At 34.4% G+C, this 12,219-nt stretch overlaps 8 protein-coding genes across 8 annotated transcripts; 5 read left to right on the top strand and 3 right to left on the bottom strand.

Annotated features, from left to right (window-relative positions):
• Positions 1-162: 162 nt before the first annotated feature.
• SPC3 (signal peptidase complex subunit SPC3) lies at positions 163-840 on the top strand (the record flags this gene model as incomplete). The annotated part of the gene is made up of 1 exon (XM_003685054.1): positions 163-840. The coding sequence occupies one exon, from the start codon at positions 163-165 to the stop codon at positions 838-840; it is 678 nt and encodes a 225-aa protein (XP_003685102.1).
• Positions 841-973: 133 nt separating this feature from the next.
• On the bottom strand, positions 974-3,244 carry MEF1 (Mef1p; the record flags this gene model as incomplete). Its single annotated transcript, XM_003685053.1, has 1 exon — positions 974-3,244. One exon carries the CDS (start codon positions 3,242-3,244, stop codon positions 974-976), a length of 2,271 nt encoding a protein of 756 aa, XP_003685101.1.
• A 747-nt stretch (positions 3,245-3,991) lies between these two features.
• Positions 3,992-6,226, top strand: TPHA0D00220 (GRAM and VASt domain-containing protein; the record flags this gene model as incomplete). Its single annotated transcript, XM_003685052.1, has 1 exon — positions 3,992-6,226. The coding sequence occupies one exon, from the start codon at positions 3,992-3,994 to the stop codon at positions 6,224-6,226; it is 2,235 nt and encodes a 744-aa protein (XP_003685100.1).
• Positions 6,227-6,457: 231 nt separating this feature from the next.
• OTU1 (ubiquitin-specific protease OTU1) lies at positions 6,458-7,441 on the top strand (the record flags this gene model as incomplete). The annotated part of the gene is made up of 1 exon (XM_003685051.1): positions 6,458-7,441. One exon carries the CDS (start codon positions 6,458-6,460, stop codon positions 7,439-7,441), a length of 984 nt encoding a protein of 327 aa, XP_003685099.1.
• Positions 7,442-7,608: 167 nt separating this feature from the next.
• BUD20 (Bud20p) lies at positions 7,609-8,109 on the bottom strand (the record flags this gene model as incomplete). Its single annotated transcript, XM_003685050.1, has 1 exon — positions 7,609-8,109. One exon carries the CDS (start codon positions 8,107-8,109, stop codon positions 7,609-7,611), a length of 501 nt encoding a protein of 166 aa, XP_003685098.1.
• Positions 8,110-8,652: 543 nt separating this feature from the next.
• Positions 8,653-9,318, top strand: RPL10 (60S ribosomal protein uL16; the record flags this gene model as incomplete). The annotated part of the gene is made up of 1 exon (XM_003685049.1): positions 8,653-9,318. One exon carries the CDS (start codon positions 8,653-8,655, stop codon positions 9,316-9,318), a length of 666 nt encoding a protein of 221 aa, XP_003685097.1.
• A 1,029-nt stretch (positions 9,319-10,347) lies between these two features.
• On the top strand, positions 10,348-11,112 carry SEC53 (phosphomannomutase SEC53; the record flags this gene model as incomplete). Its single annotated transcript, XM_003685048.1, has 1 exon — positions 10,348-11,112. The coding sequence occupies one exon, from the start codon at positions 10,348-10,350 to the stop codon at positions 11,110-11,112; it is 765 nt and encodes a 254-aa protein (XP_003685096.1).
• A 161-nt stretch (positions 11,113-11,273) lies between these two features.
• On the bottom strand, positions 11,274-11,927 carry FMP32 (Fmp32p; the record flags this gene model as incomplete). The annotated part of the gene is made up of 1 exon (XM_003685047.1): positions 11,274-11,927. The coding sequence occupies one exon, from the start codon at positions 11,925-11,927 to the stop codon at positions 11,274-11,276; it is 654 nt and encodes a 217-aa protein (XP_003685095.1).
• Positions 11,928-12,219: the final 292 nt, after the last annotated feature.

The following is a 12,219-nucleotide window of genomic DNA, read 5'->3' as shown; positions in this document are numbered from 1 at the left end:
GCCAGTTAGATCTACTTGGAACAAGGACAATGCAGGTTCGACTGGTTTATATAAGTGGTCTTTATCTTCATACTTGTCCAGCTCAAAAGTACAATTAGTGGCAGTTAGTCTTTACAAATAAAAAACAATGAACAGTACCTTTTCATTGTAGCGTTTTCGAACATGTATTCTCTCTCGCAACGTTTCCAAAATGTTACAAACCAGGCATTGACTTATAGTTTTCTAATTATAGGGTTTGTCATTGCCACCTCATGGTTTCATTTACAACAGAATAACGTATTTCAAACTCCAGTTGCGATAAACACTTTAAACTCTAATATAAATGTTAGATCAAGTAGGTTTTTTGGCTCAACCACTGGCAAGCCAAAGGAAAATGCTAAAATCACTTTTGATTTGGATGCAGACTTTACACCTTTTTTCAATTGGAATACTAAGCAAATATTTGCTTATTTGGTGGCTGAATACAATGGTGATGAGAAAAATACTAAAAATACTGTCACATTTTGGGATAAAATTATAGCAGACAAGGAAAACGCAGTTTTATCTATAAAATCAGAAAAATCAAAATACGCAGTTTGGGATCTAGAAGATAAATTTGCAGGAAGAGAACTTACATTTAAATTACAATGGAATATACAGCCATGGATCGGTCCTTTGGTTTTTGGTGAAACTGTCGGTAACTGCACATTTACGTTGCCCGTAGAACAAAAGGAAAAGGCATCTTCAAATACAAATAACGATGAAGCTACAGCTGAAAAACCACAAAAGAAGAATAGAAAGGCTAGAAAAGCTAGAAAAGCTAAAGCAACCAACAAAGATTCCACTGAAAATAAAAATTGAAAATTGTAAGCAAAATAATATGGAGAACTTTTTACAGTACTAATGATTTTGAATTAGATTAGTTATATACATAGTTTATTTACAAGAATTAATATATAAACTCACATGATTAAATATCATTAAAGCAATCTTCTTATTTGTGCTTTTTAGCGTATTCGGCCATTAATTGTTTTTGAACGTGTGGAGGCGTTGCAGAATAATGACTAAACTCCAAAGAAAATTCACCTTTCCCTTGAGTAGATGCTCTTAAAGAAGTAGCAAATCCAAACATAGTACTTAAGGGACACTCAGCCTTGATGGTAAATTCATCGTGTCCATTTTCAGTATCTTGAATAACAGCTTGAAGTTTATTTAATAAACTATTCACATTACCTTGAAATTCATTAGGACAGGTAACTGTGACAGTCATTATTGGTTCCAAAATAACTGGATTTGCTCTCAAGAAGGATTCACGAAATGCACTCATGGTGGCAGTCTTGAATGACAATTCATTAGAATCAACCGCATGAATGGCACCATCATTGATTAACATCTTCACACCGATGACCCTGTGACCAGTAAGAGGACCTTTTTCACAAGCCTCTTCAAAACCTTTCCCACATGCTGCTAAATATTTTTCTGAAATTTTACCACCGACTACAGCCGTTTCAAAAATGTTTTCTTTGGTTTCACCTTCAATATTTGATAAAGTACCAATGACTCTACCATATTGACCAGCACCACCGGATTGTTTCTTATGAACATAATCGAAATCAGCTGGCATTGTAATAGATTCTCTGTAAGAGACTTGTGGTTTCCCTGTTTCACATTCAACGTTGTATTCTCTTTTCATTCTTTCGACATAAATTTCTAAATGAAGTTCACCCATACCAGAAATGATAGTTTCTTTTGATTCGGGATCAAACTTTACTCTAAAAGTTGGATCTTCCTTCTGGAAACGATTAAACGCTTTTGAAAAGTTAGTTGAATCTTTTGTCTTAGGTTTGATCGAAAGGGAAACAACTGCATCTGGAACATACATGGATGTCATGGAATATTGTAATGAACCATCAGTAAATGTGTCACCTGAAGAACAGTCAATACCAAATGTAGCGCAAATCTCACCTGGGCCAACTTCTTCAACATCTTCCATTTCGTCAGAATGCATTCTCACTAATCTGGCAACCTTAATTTTTTTACCATTCTTAACATTTGAAATGTAACTACCTTTCCTCAATTTACCTTGATAAACACGAATATACGTTAGTTGACCATATTTACCTTCTTCTAATTTAAATGCTAAACCAACAAATGGTTTACTTAATGAAGGAATCAGTGATACTTTAGTTTCGTTTTTTGAGATGTCCAATGCTGTGTTCACAACTTCAGAAGGATTTGGCAAATAATCGACGATAGCATTAAGCATAGGTTGAATACCAGTATTTCCTAAAGCTGTACCCATTAAAACAGGTGTAAACGTTCTAGCCGTAGTAGCTCTTCTGATAGCAGATTTGATTTGCTCGACAGTTGGTTCTTGTTCATCAATGAATAGTTCGGCAATCTCATCGTCTACATCAGCTAATTTTTCAATCAAGATTGATCTTTTTTCTTCAACTAAGTCCTTTAATTCATCTGGCACCGGTCCCTTTTCAACAATTTCTCCTTGAGGACCTTTATTATACAAAGCTTCTCTATTAATAATATCAACAACACCGTTTAATTCTGACTCAGAACCAATTGGAACTTGAATAGCAGCTGCTGAAATTTTTAATTTATTGTTGATTTGTTCAATAGCTCTCCAAGGATTGGCACCCATACGGTCCATCTTATTAATGAAGGTAATACGAGGAACGTTGTATCTTCTCATCTGCCTATCAACGGTGACAGTTTGAGATTGAACACCAGATACTGCACATAAAATCATGACAGCACCATCTAACACTCTCAAAGCCCTTTCCACTTCAATAGTGAAATCAATATGGCCTGGTGTATCAATTAAATTGTAATGATATTTCTGACCATCTTTCTCCCAGGAACAGTAAGTTGCAGCACTTTGGATGGTAATGCCCTTTTCTCTCTCTAAGTCCATAGAATCCATCTTAGCACCAACACTATCTCTACCACGAACTTCATGGATAGCATCAATTCTACCAGTATAATACAACACACGTTCTGTGAATGTAGTCTTACCAGAATCTATATGTGCAGAAATACCAATATTTCTCAATTTATTCAAAGCCACGTTATCAGCATCAGTCAAACTAGATTGAATAGTGGTAAGCACTTTCGACTCTTCCTCATCTATACCTGCTTTTCTTAACTGGGAGGCATGAAAGGATCTGTTAGAATTAACCAAAATAGAAGGAATATGTTTAAAGAAACTCGTTGTCCTTTGCACTGGCACTAATCTAGGCATCAGTAACATCTTCAAAAAAATCTCTCAATAAAGGATTTAAAAAAAACAACAACGACAAAACAATCAAATCGAGCCCTTATATCTACCTCTCTCACTAATATAACAACTCAGAATTAGACTGTATCCAATGCAAGAACCACCATAAATCTTGTGTTCTCATTTTATATATCTTATAGTTTACTATCAACAATTTCAATATCGAAAGATCTTAAATGCGGAGGAATCGGAAAGCCATACTTAAAGAATGCGAATATCTTTTAACGTCTGTTAAATAAATATTACAATTCGAAAGTAAGAGATGTTACCTCAGACAATCACTCCAATCCACGGAGTGTTAAACCCTCTTATATATATTAGCAACTGGTTTATTTCTTTCTGCCATCTTTGTAACCTGGAAGAGCCATCGAAGAGAGTACTTTAAATGCAAGAGATAATCTACTTTTTAAAAGGGTTTGCTTATCTGATTTGGGATTTAAACACAGTATATAACATAACATTATTAGATAGGCCAATTAGTTCTTTTTAAACTATTATTCTAATAAGACAGAACAGTATCATGTTTCATTCGTACTTGGTTCTAGTTTTATCTTATTCAAAATTTGTATCAATTTTAGGGCTCGTTTAAGATTCGCAAATTGATCATCTCTACTTATAATACATTTCGAAGATTATCTATATAAAGGAGCCAATTACTTAAAAAGTTCAAGAGACATATCCAGAATAATAACAGAAAGGCATCAATATACTTGTTTTGCAATGTCGAGGTTATTGTGGAATAAATACAGTGCCAATGATAATAGATTACAAGATATTAAGAATGCTAGTAATTCTACAATTGCTAATAGTACATCTGAAACCGTGCTAAAAATATCGACCAGGCCAAGTTATGAGGAGAGTAGTGGAGAAAATTCAGGGAACATGAGTGATGTAGATGAGATCTGTTCGAAAGGTAGTAGAGGTACTTTGCAAACCAAGCATTCGCAACATGTGCTCACTACGAAAAGGTCCTTGATGAGAATGGGTTCAGATCACATCTCAATGAAATCATTGCCTGCTGACCCGCATGTCTCTGAGATTAACTCTTTATCAGAAAATGGTGCAACTTATTCAGATGATAATGAGGCATTGAAGTTGGTGAATGGATTCGTGGATAAAGGTTCTTATCAATTGGATAGTAAAGAAAAGAATGATCGCCAAAATAAATCTCTAGATTTCAATCCGAACAATGCTAACGACCAAAACGCCAGTAATTACTCATTTCTAGGTAATGTAATGACAAGTTTAGCCTTTGGAAAAGGAAATCATGATATGGATCAAAATTATTCGTTAGATAAATTTTCAGAGAAACAACATTTTGCATCAACGACAAGAGATAAGATTTTCCATAATTTATTTCAATCTATTGCAGAAGATGAAAGATTGATAGATACCTTTGAAAACTTCAAAATTATTATAGATATACTAGGAAAGAAAAACGTCACTTATTTTGGCGATCTCTATATTTCATCACATCATCTGTCATTCAACTCTAAGTCATTAAATGGGTTAAATTTTAACTTTACATTGTTGTTTACAGATGTATTAAAAATTAAATTGAGTGGGAAATCAAATATCGTGGTAAAGACAACTAACGGTGATTTATTAATAACTTCAAAGAACAGTAAACAAAAAAAGACAAATTTATTGATTGCTGATTTGCATACCTTGTTAAATGATTCACATTCGAGTCAGTCAATATTGTACAGTGGAGTAAATAACACAGAACATGCTAACAGGGCGTTATCACCCACATTACTATTAACACACAATAATAAGTGTCCTTCTGGAGAAAATCTCCATAACCAGAGAAAGATTTCAGAAAATAATGATGAACTTATACAAAATGCTATAAGATCTGTCGATGATTATTCTACCAGTGAATTGAATTTTACAAATGATAACGACTCTGATATCGAGTTTGACTATGACAATGTTGACGCCCAAGTTACTGGTACAGAGGATAGCTTATGTGATTTAGATAATTCAAACCAATCTATTTATATTTTAAAACCAGATTCTAAATATTCATATAATGGGCCAGCTATTCATTCTAAAACATCAGGTTCTTCAGAAAAACTGCATAAAAATGAATATGTGTTATCAGAGACAGTTCTAAATTCTCCTCCCGGATTAGTCTTCCAGTTAATGTTCTCTGATTTGAATTACAATTTCTGGCTAGAATTTGGTAAAGTTCAAAGTAATACAGAATTTTCAGGGTTTGGCATATATGAAGACAATATAGATGAAGATGGCAATACCTATCGCGAGTACAAATATACAAAAGCCTTGAATTATCCAATAGGGCCCAAATCGACAACATGTTTTACTAGAGACACTATTTTACGTATGGATTTCACAGATCATATTGATGTCTTGAATACAACAACCACTCCTGATGTTCCTAGTGGAGACAGTTTTTCGATGAAAACTAGGTACCAATTTAGTTGGGGAGATGATAATACATGTGTTCTTAAAATATCTTATTGGGTTGACTGGACCGGCAGCAGTTGGATAAAAGGAATGATTGACTCCAGTTGCAAAAGTGGCCAGATTTCTGTGAATAAAGAAATGATTCCATTTATACAGGAGTATGTCAGAAAGCACACAATTCAATCAAAGTCAGTTCCACCGAAGAAGAAGATTTCAATTGATAATCCAACGTATAAAATAAAAGAGAGTTCAAAAATACAAAAAATACTTGAACCATCAAATAATTCTAAACCAGTCTCTACTCAAACTGCCAGAAACGGAGAAAAATCAAATAGTAAGAAACTTGAAGATAAAGCAAGTAACACTCATAATTACATAATAATTATATTATTATGTTGTGTCACATTATTATGCTCAATTCAAACATACCAAAACTATGTTATCCAGAAGACCGTTGACGAATTGAATGAATCCATGAGGATAATAACAAAGATCGTTTTGACGTACTGGAGTACTGAATAAAATAAAGAAAAGGATAACCATTGTCAAATCTGTTTAAAAACACACACAAACATACACATACATACATATATAACTAATCAAACATATCCATTCTTATATTTTACTTCTTGAGAGGGACTCATCGTGTACCTTAAATACCGGCGTTTACTTTTCCTTCGAGGTTCGCTCCCTTTGCTAAAATGAACTTTATTTAAAAGGTTCAAGATTACGACTAACAATGATTATTTACCAATGTTTATTCAACAGTTATTGAATAAGTTCAAGTGTCATAACATACAATCGCATCTACAAAAAATGAGATTAAAGATAACTGGTCAAAATGGCTTCAATGAAGTTTTAACTTTAGATAATGACTCAACTCTTCAAGATTTAGTGAATAAAGTGGCAATTGAGAGTAAAATAATATCTATTAGATACGGTTATCCACCTGTTAAAGTTGAATTGAATCAAGAGAATTTATGCCAGAAACTAGATAATTTGAATATAAGTTCTGGTGAGAAGATAAGCTTAGTCCTTGAAAGTGATGGGTTCAAGGGGACAGGATCGGTTGTTTCTGAAACCCCTGCTAAAATATTGAAAGAAACTCAGATATATGTTGAGATACCTGGTGAAGGAGAAAAAGTCTTACAGACGCATGTGGTTCCAGATGATAACTCTTGTCTATTCCATTCTATATCCTATTGCATGTATAAGGAGATCACGTTAGCGCAAGAACTTCGAAAGATAGTTTCTGATGAAATTCTAAAGAAACCTGATTTTTATAACAGTGCTATATTGGAGAAAAGTAATAAAGAATATGCAAGTTGGATTCTTAAAAAGGATTCCTGGGGTGGTGGTATCGAGATTTCTATATTATCAGAGAAATTAGAGGTTGCAATTTACGTTGTGGACATTGATGGAGAAGATATTAGCAAATTCAATGAGGATAAGTACGATAAGTTTATAATGATTGTCTTCAACGGTGTGCATTACGATTCAGTGGAGATTGAAAGCAATAAAAAAACTGTTTTCGATAAGAACGAAGAATTGAATAGTAACATAGTGTTATCGGGAGCGTTGTCTATCGCAAAACAACTGAAGGATAATGGATACTCATTCAACACACACAAGGATAGAATCAAGTGCAACACATGTCAAAGGATCTTAGTTGGTGAACGAGACGTTGCAAAACATGCTGAAGCAACAGGCCACTACGATTTTGGACAAGCCAAATAAGCCATAACGATATGTTACATATATATATATATATATATATATATATATATGTTTGTGAATAGAGATAGCTTTGAAATTTTGATGTTTTGTGTTTTGGTGAAATGCATGCATGTTAAATTATCTTACTTATTTCTTTTCTATTGCTATTATTTATTATATATATATATCTAATCCATCTTAATTTCATCTTGCGTACTGCTAGTTGCCTCCACAGGTTGTTCGACGTTTTCTTCGGTGACCCAAGGCAGAGTTGGCTCAGTTGATTTAATATTAGATAATTTTTCAGTTAAATGATCTTTTAATAAGACTTCGTTATCATTTTTCTCAATACCGACCTTAGTTTTAATCTGTTCAACTCTATTTAAAAACTTATTCAAATCAACTCCTGCTGCGGCATTAGCAACCTCTTGAGTGTATGGCACCTCTTTTAATTCTTTAACTCTCCTCTTATGAACTTTTGTCTTCAAATGTGTTTTCAGGGCGATGGCAGTTTCCATGTACTTAGCACAGTGTATGCAGTAGTGTTGACCCAGACCAGGTTTGGTTTCATCCATAGGCTGGTTTAACAAGCCGTGTATCTTCTCCTTTGAGGTCAGCTCATTGTATATCAAATCCAAATCCTTGGTTCTTCTCTTGGTTTTATATCTCTTCACAGAATATCTACCCATTGTTCCTTGCTGTCAGCGATGGCTACTGTTCTATTGCAGCGAACAGTACCAAGCACCATCAAAAAAGAGAATACTCATATACCGATACCTTATATAGTTCTTACTCTTGACCAAGTGCACTAAGTACTAATATGAGATGAGATGAGATGAGCTAAAATTTTTCACTATAAAATATAAATCACGTGAGCAAATACACCTTTCCAAGTGACTGCCATGATTTCCACACCCACACATCCTCAAAGTAATCTAAAAAACATTTTTTATTTTTTTATTTTTTTTCAAAAAACGCACTTTAATGCGTTTCGTGTTGTCGTCTTTTATTTTTTGCGGAAGAATGGTGCTCGCACTTTCCGAAGAGGTGGCTTACTAATTGAACAAATTTGTAGGATTGTATATAAAGAGAATAGAATTAGTAGTATAAAACATTGAATTATGGCTCGGTCATTTATTGTAAATTCATTATTTAATGGCATTTCTTGTGTTATTCTCGTTCTGTTCAACACATAAAGAGAACAGTACATTCTAGTAATTAAATCATTCAAAATGGCTAGAAGACCTGCTAGATGTTACAGATACCAAAAGAACAAGCCTTACCCAAAGTCTAGATACAACAGAGCTGTCCCAGACTCTAAGATCAGAATCTATGATTTAGGTAAAAAGAAGGCCACAGTCGGAGAATTCCCTCTATGTGTTCATTTAGTCTCCAACGAATTGGAACAATTATCTTCCGAAGCTTTAGAAGCCGCCCGTATTTGTGCTAACAAGTACATGACCAAGGTCTCCGGTAGAGATGCTTTCCATTTAAGAGTCAGAGTTCATCCTTTCCACGTCTTAAGAATCAACAAGATGTTGTCTTGTGCTGGTGCCGATAGATTGCAACAAGGTATGAGAGGTGCTTGGGGTAAGCCACATGGTTTAGCTGCCAGAGTTGACATTGGTCAAATTATCTTCTCTGTCAGAACCAAGGACAGCAACAAGGACGTTGTCATTGAAGGGTTAAGAAGAGCCAGATACAAGTTCCCAGGCCAACAAAAGATCATTATCTCCAAGAAATGGGGTTTCACCTCTTTAGACAGAGCTGAATACGTCAAGAGAATGGAGGCCGGTGAAGTTAAGGATGACGGTGCTTTCGTTAAGTTCTTATCCAAGAAGGGTCCATTAGAAGCTAACATGAGAGAATTCCCAGCTTACTTCGCTAACCAAGCTTAAACTCATAATATTAGTTAATTTATCATACTATTAATATGCTTACAACTAAGTATATATTATATAATTTCGTTATATTAAATCGACATTTATTTTCAGTTTATTTTAAAGTATTCTCTGTATCGAGTGCAGTAGTAATAGTATTACTACTGGAACAGTTCAAACGACTCCAAAGGACCCGTCCAAGAAGGACAAGTAACTTTTGTATTGTTTACGTTCAGTTACTCTTGCAAGCAACTATCTCTTGAAATGCTTTGAGTGAAAAATTTTTCTTTTTTCATTCGAACTTCGAATCTGCACAAACCTTCCACCAGAGACAACGAGAGGAACAACCATTATAAACGCAGCACTGTCTTGGGAATTAGATATCCTAATCCATCTGTTGTACCAGTGTCCTCGGTCAACCGATGCTCAATCTCTGCAAACTCTTACAAAATCCACCGTTTCAATCGACCCGTCCTCAAACAACATGTGTCTCTTTCGCAACGTCCCTGCTGTACGCAGCAATTGGCTCTTACTCTTTACGTGTAACTTAACAATAAAGCTTTGAACTCTCAAGCATCTCGAGACTTCAAACTATCGGTGCTTCTACTTTTGGCGTAACTGTTGCTCATTACTTGTGGCCTACAGACAGATTCAAGATGTTCTTACTCTCGAGACTTTACGTGTCGTCTCGATAGCATACGTGTCGTCTCGATAGCATACGTGTTGTCCAACTTGATTGAATTCTCTAGTTTTCTCATTCTCTTATCATCTTGTTATTTCACCCATCGATTTTTTGGTTGGATATTTTCGTTCTTTTGTTTAGCATCTTGTTTGATACTCTCAGCACACACACACACACACACATATATATATATATAAGATAAATATATCAGTTAGTTAAATAATTTTCCGATGTCAAGCCTTGTTACATGGATTTTTGTATTTTATTCTTTACTTAATTCTTATCTTTTTAGACTCATCTCTCTGACTGTGAACTGATCGATTTTTAGTACACATCAACTTATCTATTAGATATCTACACACACAATGGTTGCTGCTGAATTCGCATACAAGGAAAACCCAGAAACTTTAGTCTTATTTGACGTTGACGGTACTTTAACCCCAGCTAGATTATTCATTACTCCAAATGTCAAGGAAACTTTACAAAAATTAAGAAAGAAGGTTGTAATTGGTTTCGTCGGTGGTTCTGATTTATCCAAGCAAGTCGAACAATTAGGTGCTACTGTCTTAGATGACTTCGACTATTCCTTCTCTGAGAATGGTTTAACTGCTTACAGATTAGGTAAGGAATTAGCTTCTCAATCCTTTATCAACTGGATCGGTGAAGAAAAATACAACAAACTTGTCGTTTTCATTCTAAAATACTTATCTAACATAGAGTTACCAAAGAGAAGAGGTACCTTCGTGGAATTTAGAAATGGTATGATCAATGTTTCTCCAATCGGTAGAAATGCTTCCACTGAAGAAAGAAATGAATACGAAAAGTACGACAAGCAACACAATGTTAGAGAAAAATTCGTCCAAGCTTTAAAGGATGAATTCCCAGACTACGGTTTAACTTACTCTATTGGTGGTCAAATCTCCTTCGACGTTTTCCCAACTGGTTGGGACAAGACTTACTGTCTACAACATGTCCAAGCAGACAACTTCAAGGAAATTCACTTCTTCGGTGACAAAACCTTCAAGGGTGGTAATGATTACGAAATCTACGAAGATAAAAGAACTATCGGTCACTCTGTCACCAACCCAGAAGAAACCGTTAAGATCTTAAATGAAATCTTCCACTTATAGAGTGTTTCAAATTAGTCTTCCACTGACAACTAAAACTTTCCATTATCATATATAAACACACATATATATATACTTATACTAATTCAAGTTTTATATGTAGACCTTTAATCCATATAGTTATATTATAAATCCGTTTATTATTATGTTGTATACATATATATCTACGATATAAGTCTGACATATGCTAACATCAATGCAAATGTACCTGTGCAGACACCAAATAGCCACTGTAAGACTTGCGTCTTCACTGAGTCGATTTGTACTTTCATATTTACTATTTCCTGATCAATTCTCGTATCAATTTCTTTAATCTTCAAGTCATGATGACTGCTCTCATCCCTTACACGTCCTTTCTCTAACGACAGATCAAGTTTAAAACCTGCATTTGCTTTCGTGATCTCTTGTTTCATTTTACTTCTTAACTTCTCAAGGTCCGTTCGTATGCTTTCATACTCGTTTTGAATGTTGTGGAATTCACTTCGATCTGAGGTCAACAATTGATCTCTTAATTTAGCGAAATCGACTCTTTGTTGGTAGGTCAGTTGCGTTAGTCTTTCTCTTTTGGCTAAATCTTGCGAGACATGATTAACACCTCCCTTCATGGCATCTGACATTAAATTTACAATAGTAGCAGCCTGTTGCGAGCTAAATTTACCCCTCTCAATCAATAACTGCCTATATTTACTAGTATTTCTGATATGAACAGTATCAAAATCATTCAGTCGTATTCCTGTTGTTTTTAAAGTCCTCGCAGCATTAACTGTTCTTAAATTCACGTTATATCTACTGCTGAACCTTAAACCATGAGAAAGCATTGCTTGATTATTCCGTTATTGATCACCTAATTCGCCCACTACAAAATTAATAACGTCAACACCAATATAATGATGACAATTTCCTTTCTCTTACTTTCAAGTATAATAATATCTTATCCTATAACCTTTACGTTTTATATCAATTAAACTGTTATAAAAGTTATTAGAATTATTTTTATTTCTTTTAGCAAAATCTTATATTTAAGGAAAGATAAAAAAGAATTTTAATAATCTTCATTAGTCATTGGAAAATCGAAAGTAAGTAAGTAAGACACTGTGAAGTTACTTTGAT

This window comes from Tetrapisispora phaffii, chromosome 4 (assembly GCF_000236905.1).
Source record: "Tetrapisispora phaffii CBS 4417 chromosome 4, complete genome".
NCBI classification, from domain to species: Eukaryota; Fungi; Ascomycota; class Saccharomycetes; order Saccharomycetales; family Saccharomycetaceae; genus Tetrapisispora; species Tetrapisispora phaffii.
Note: the sequence above shows the minus strand (reverse complement) of the source record. Positions and strands in the feature narration are given on the sequence as shown.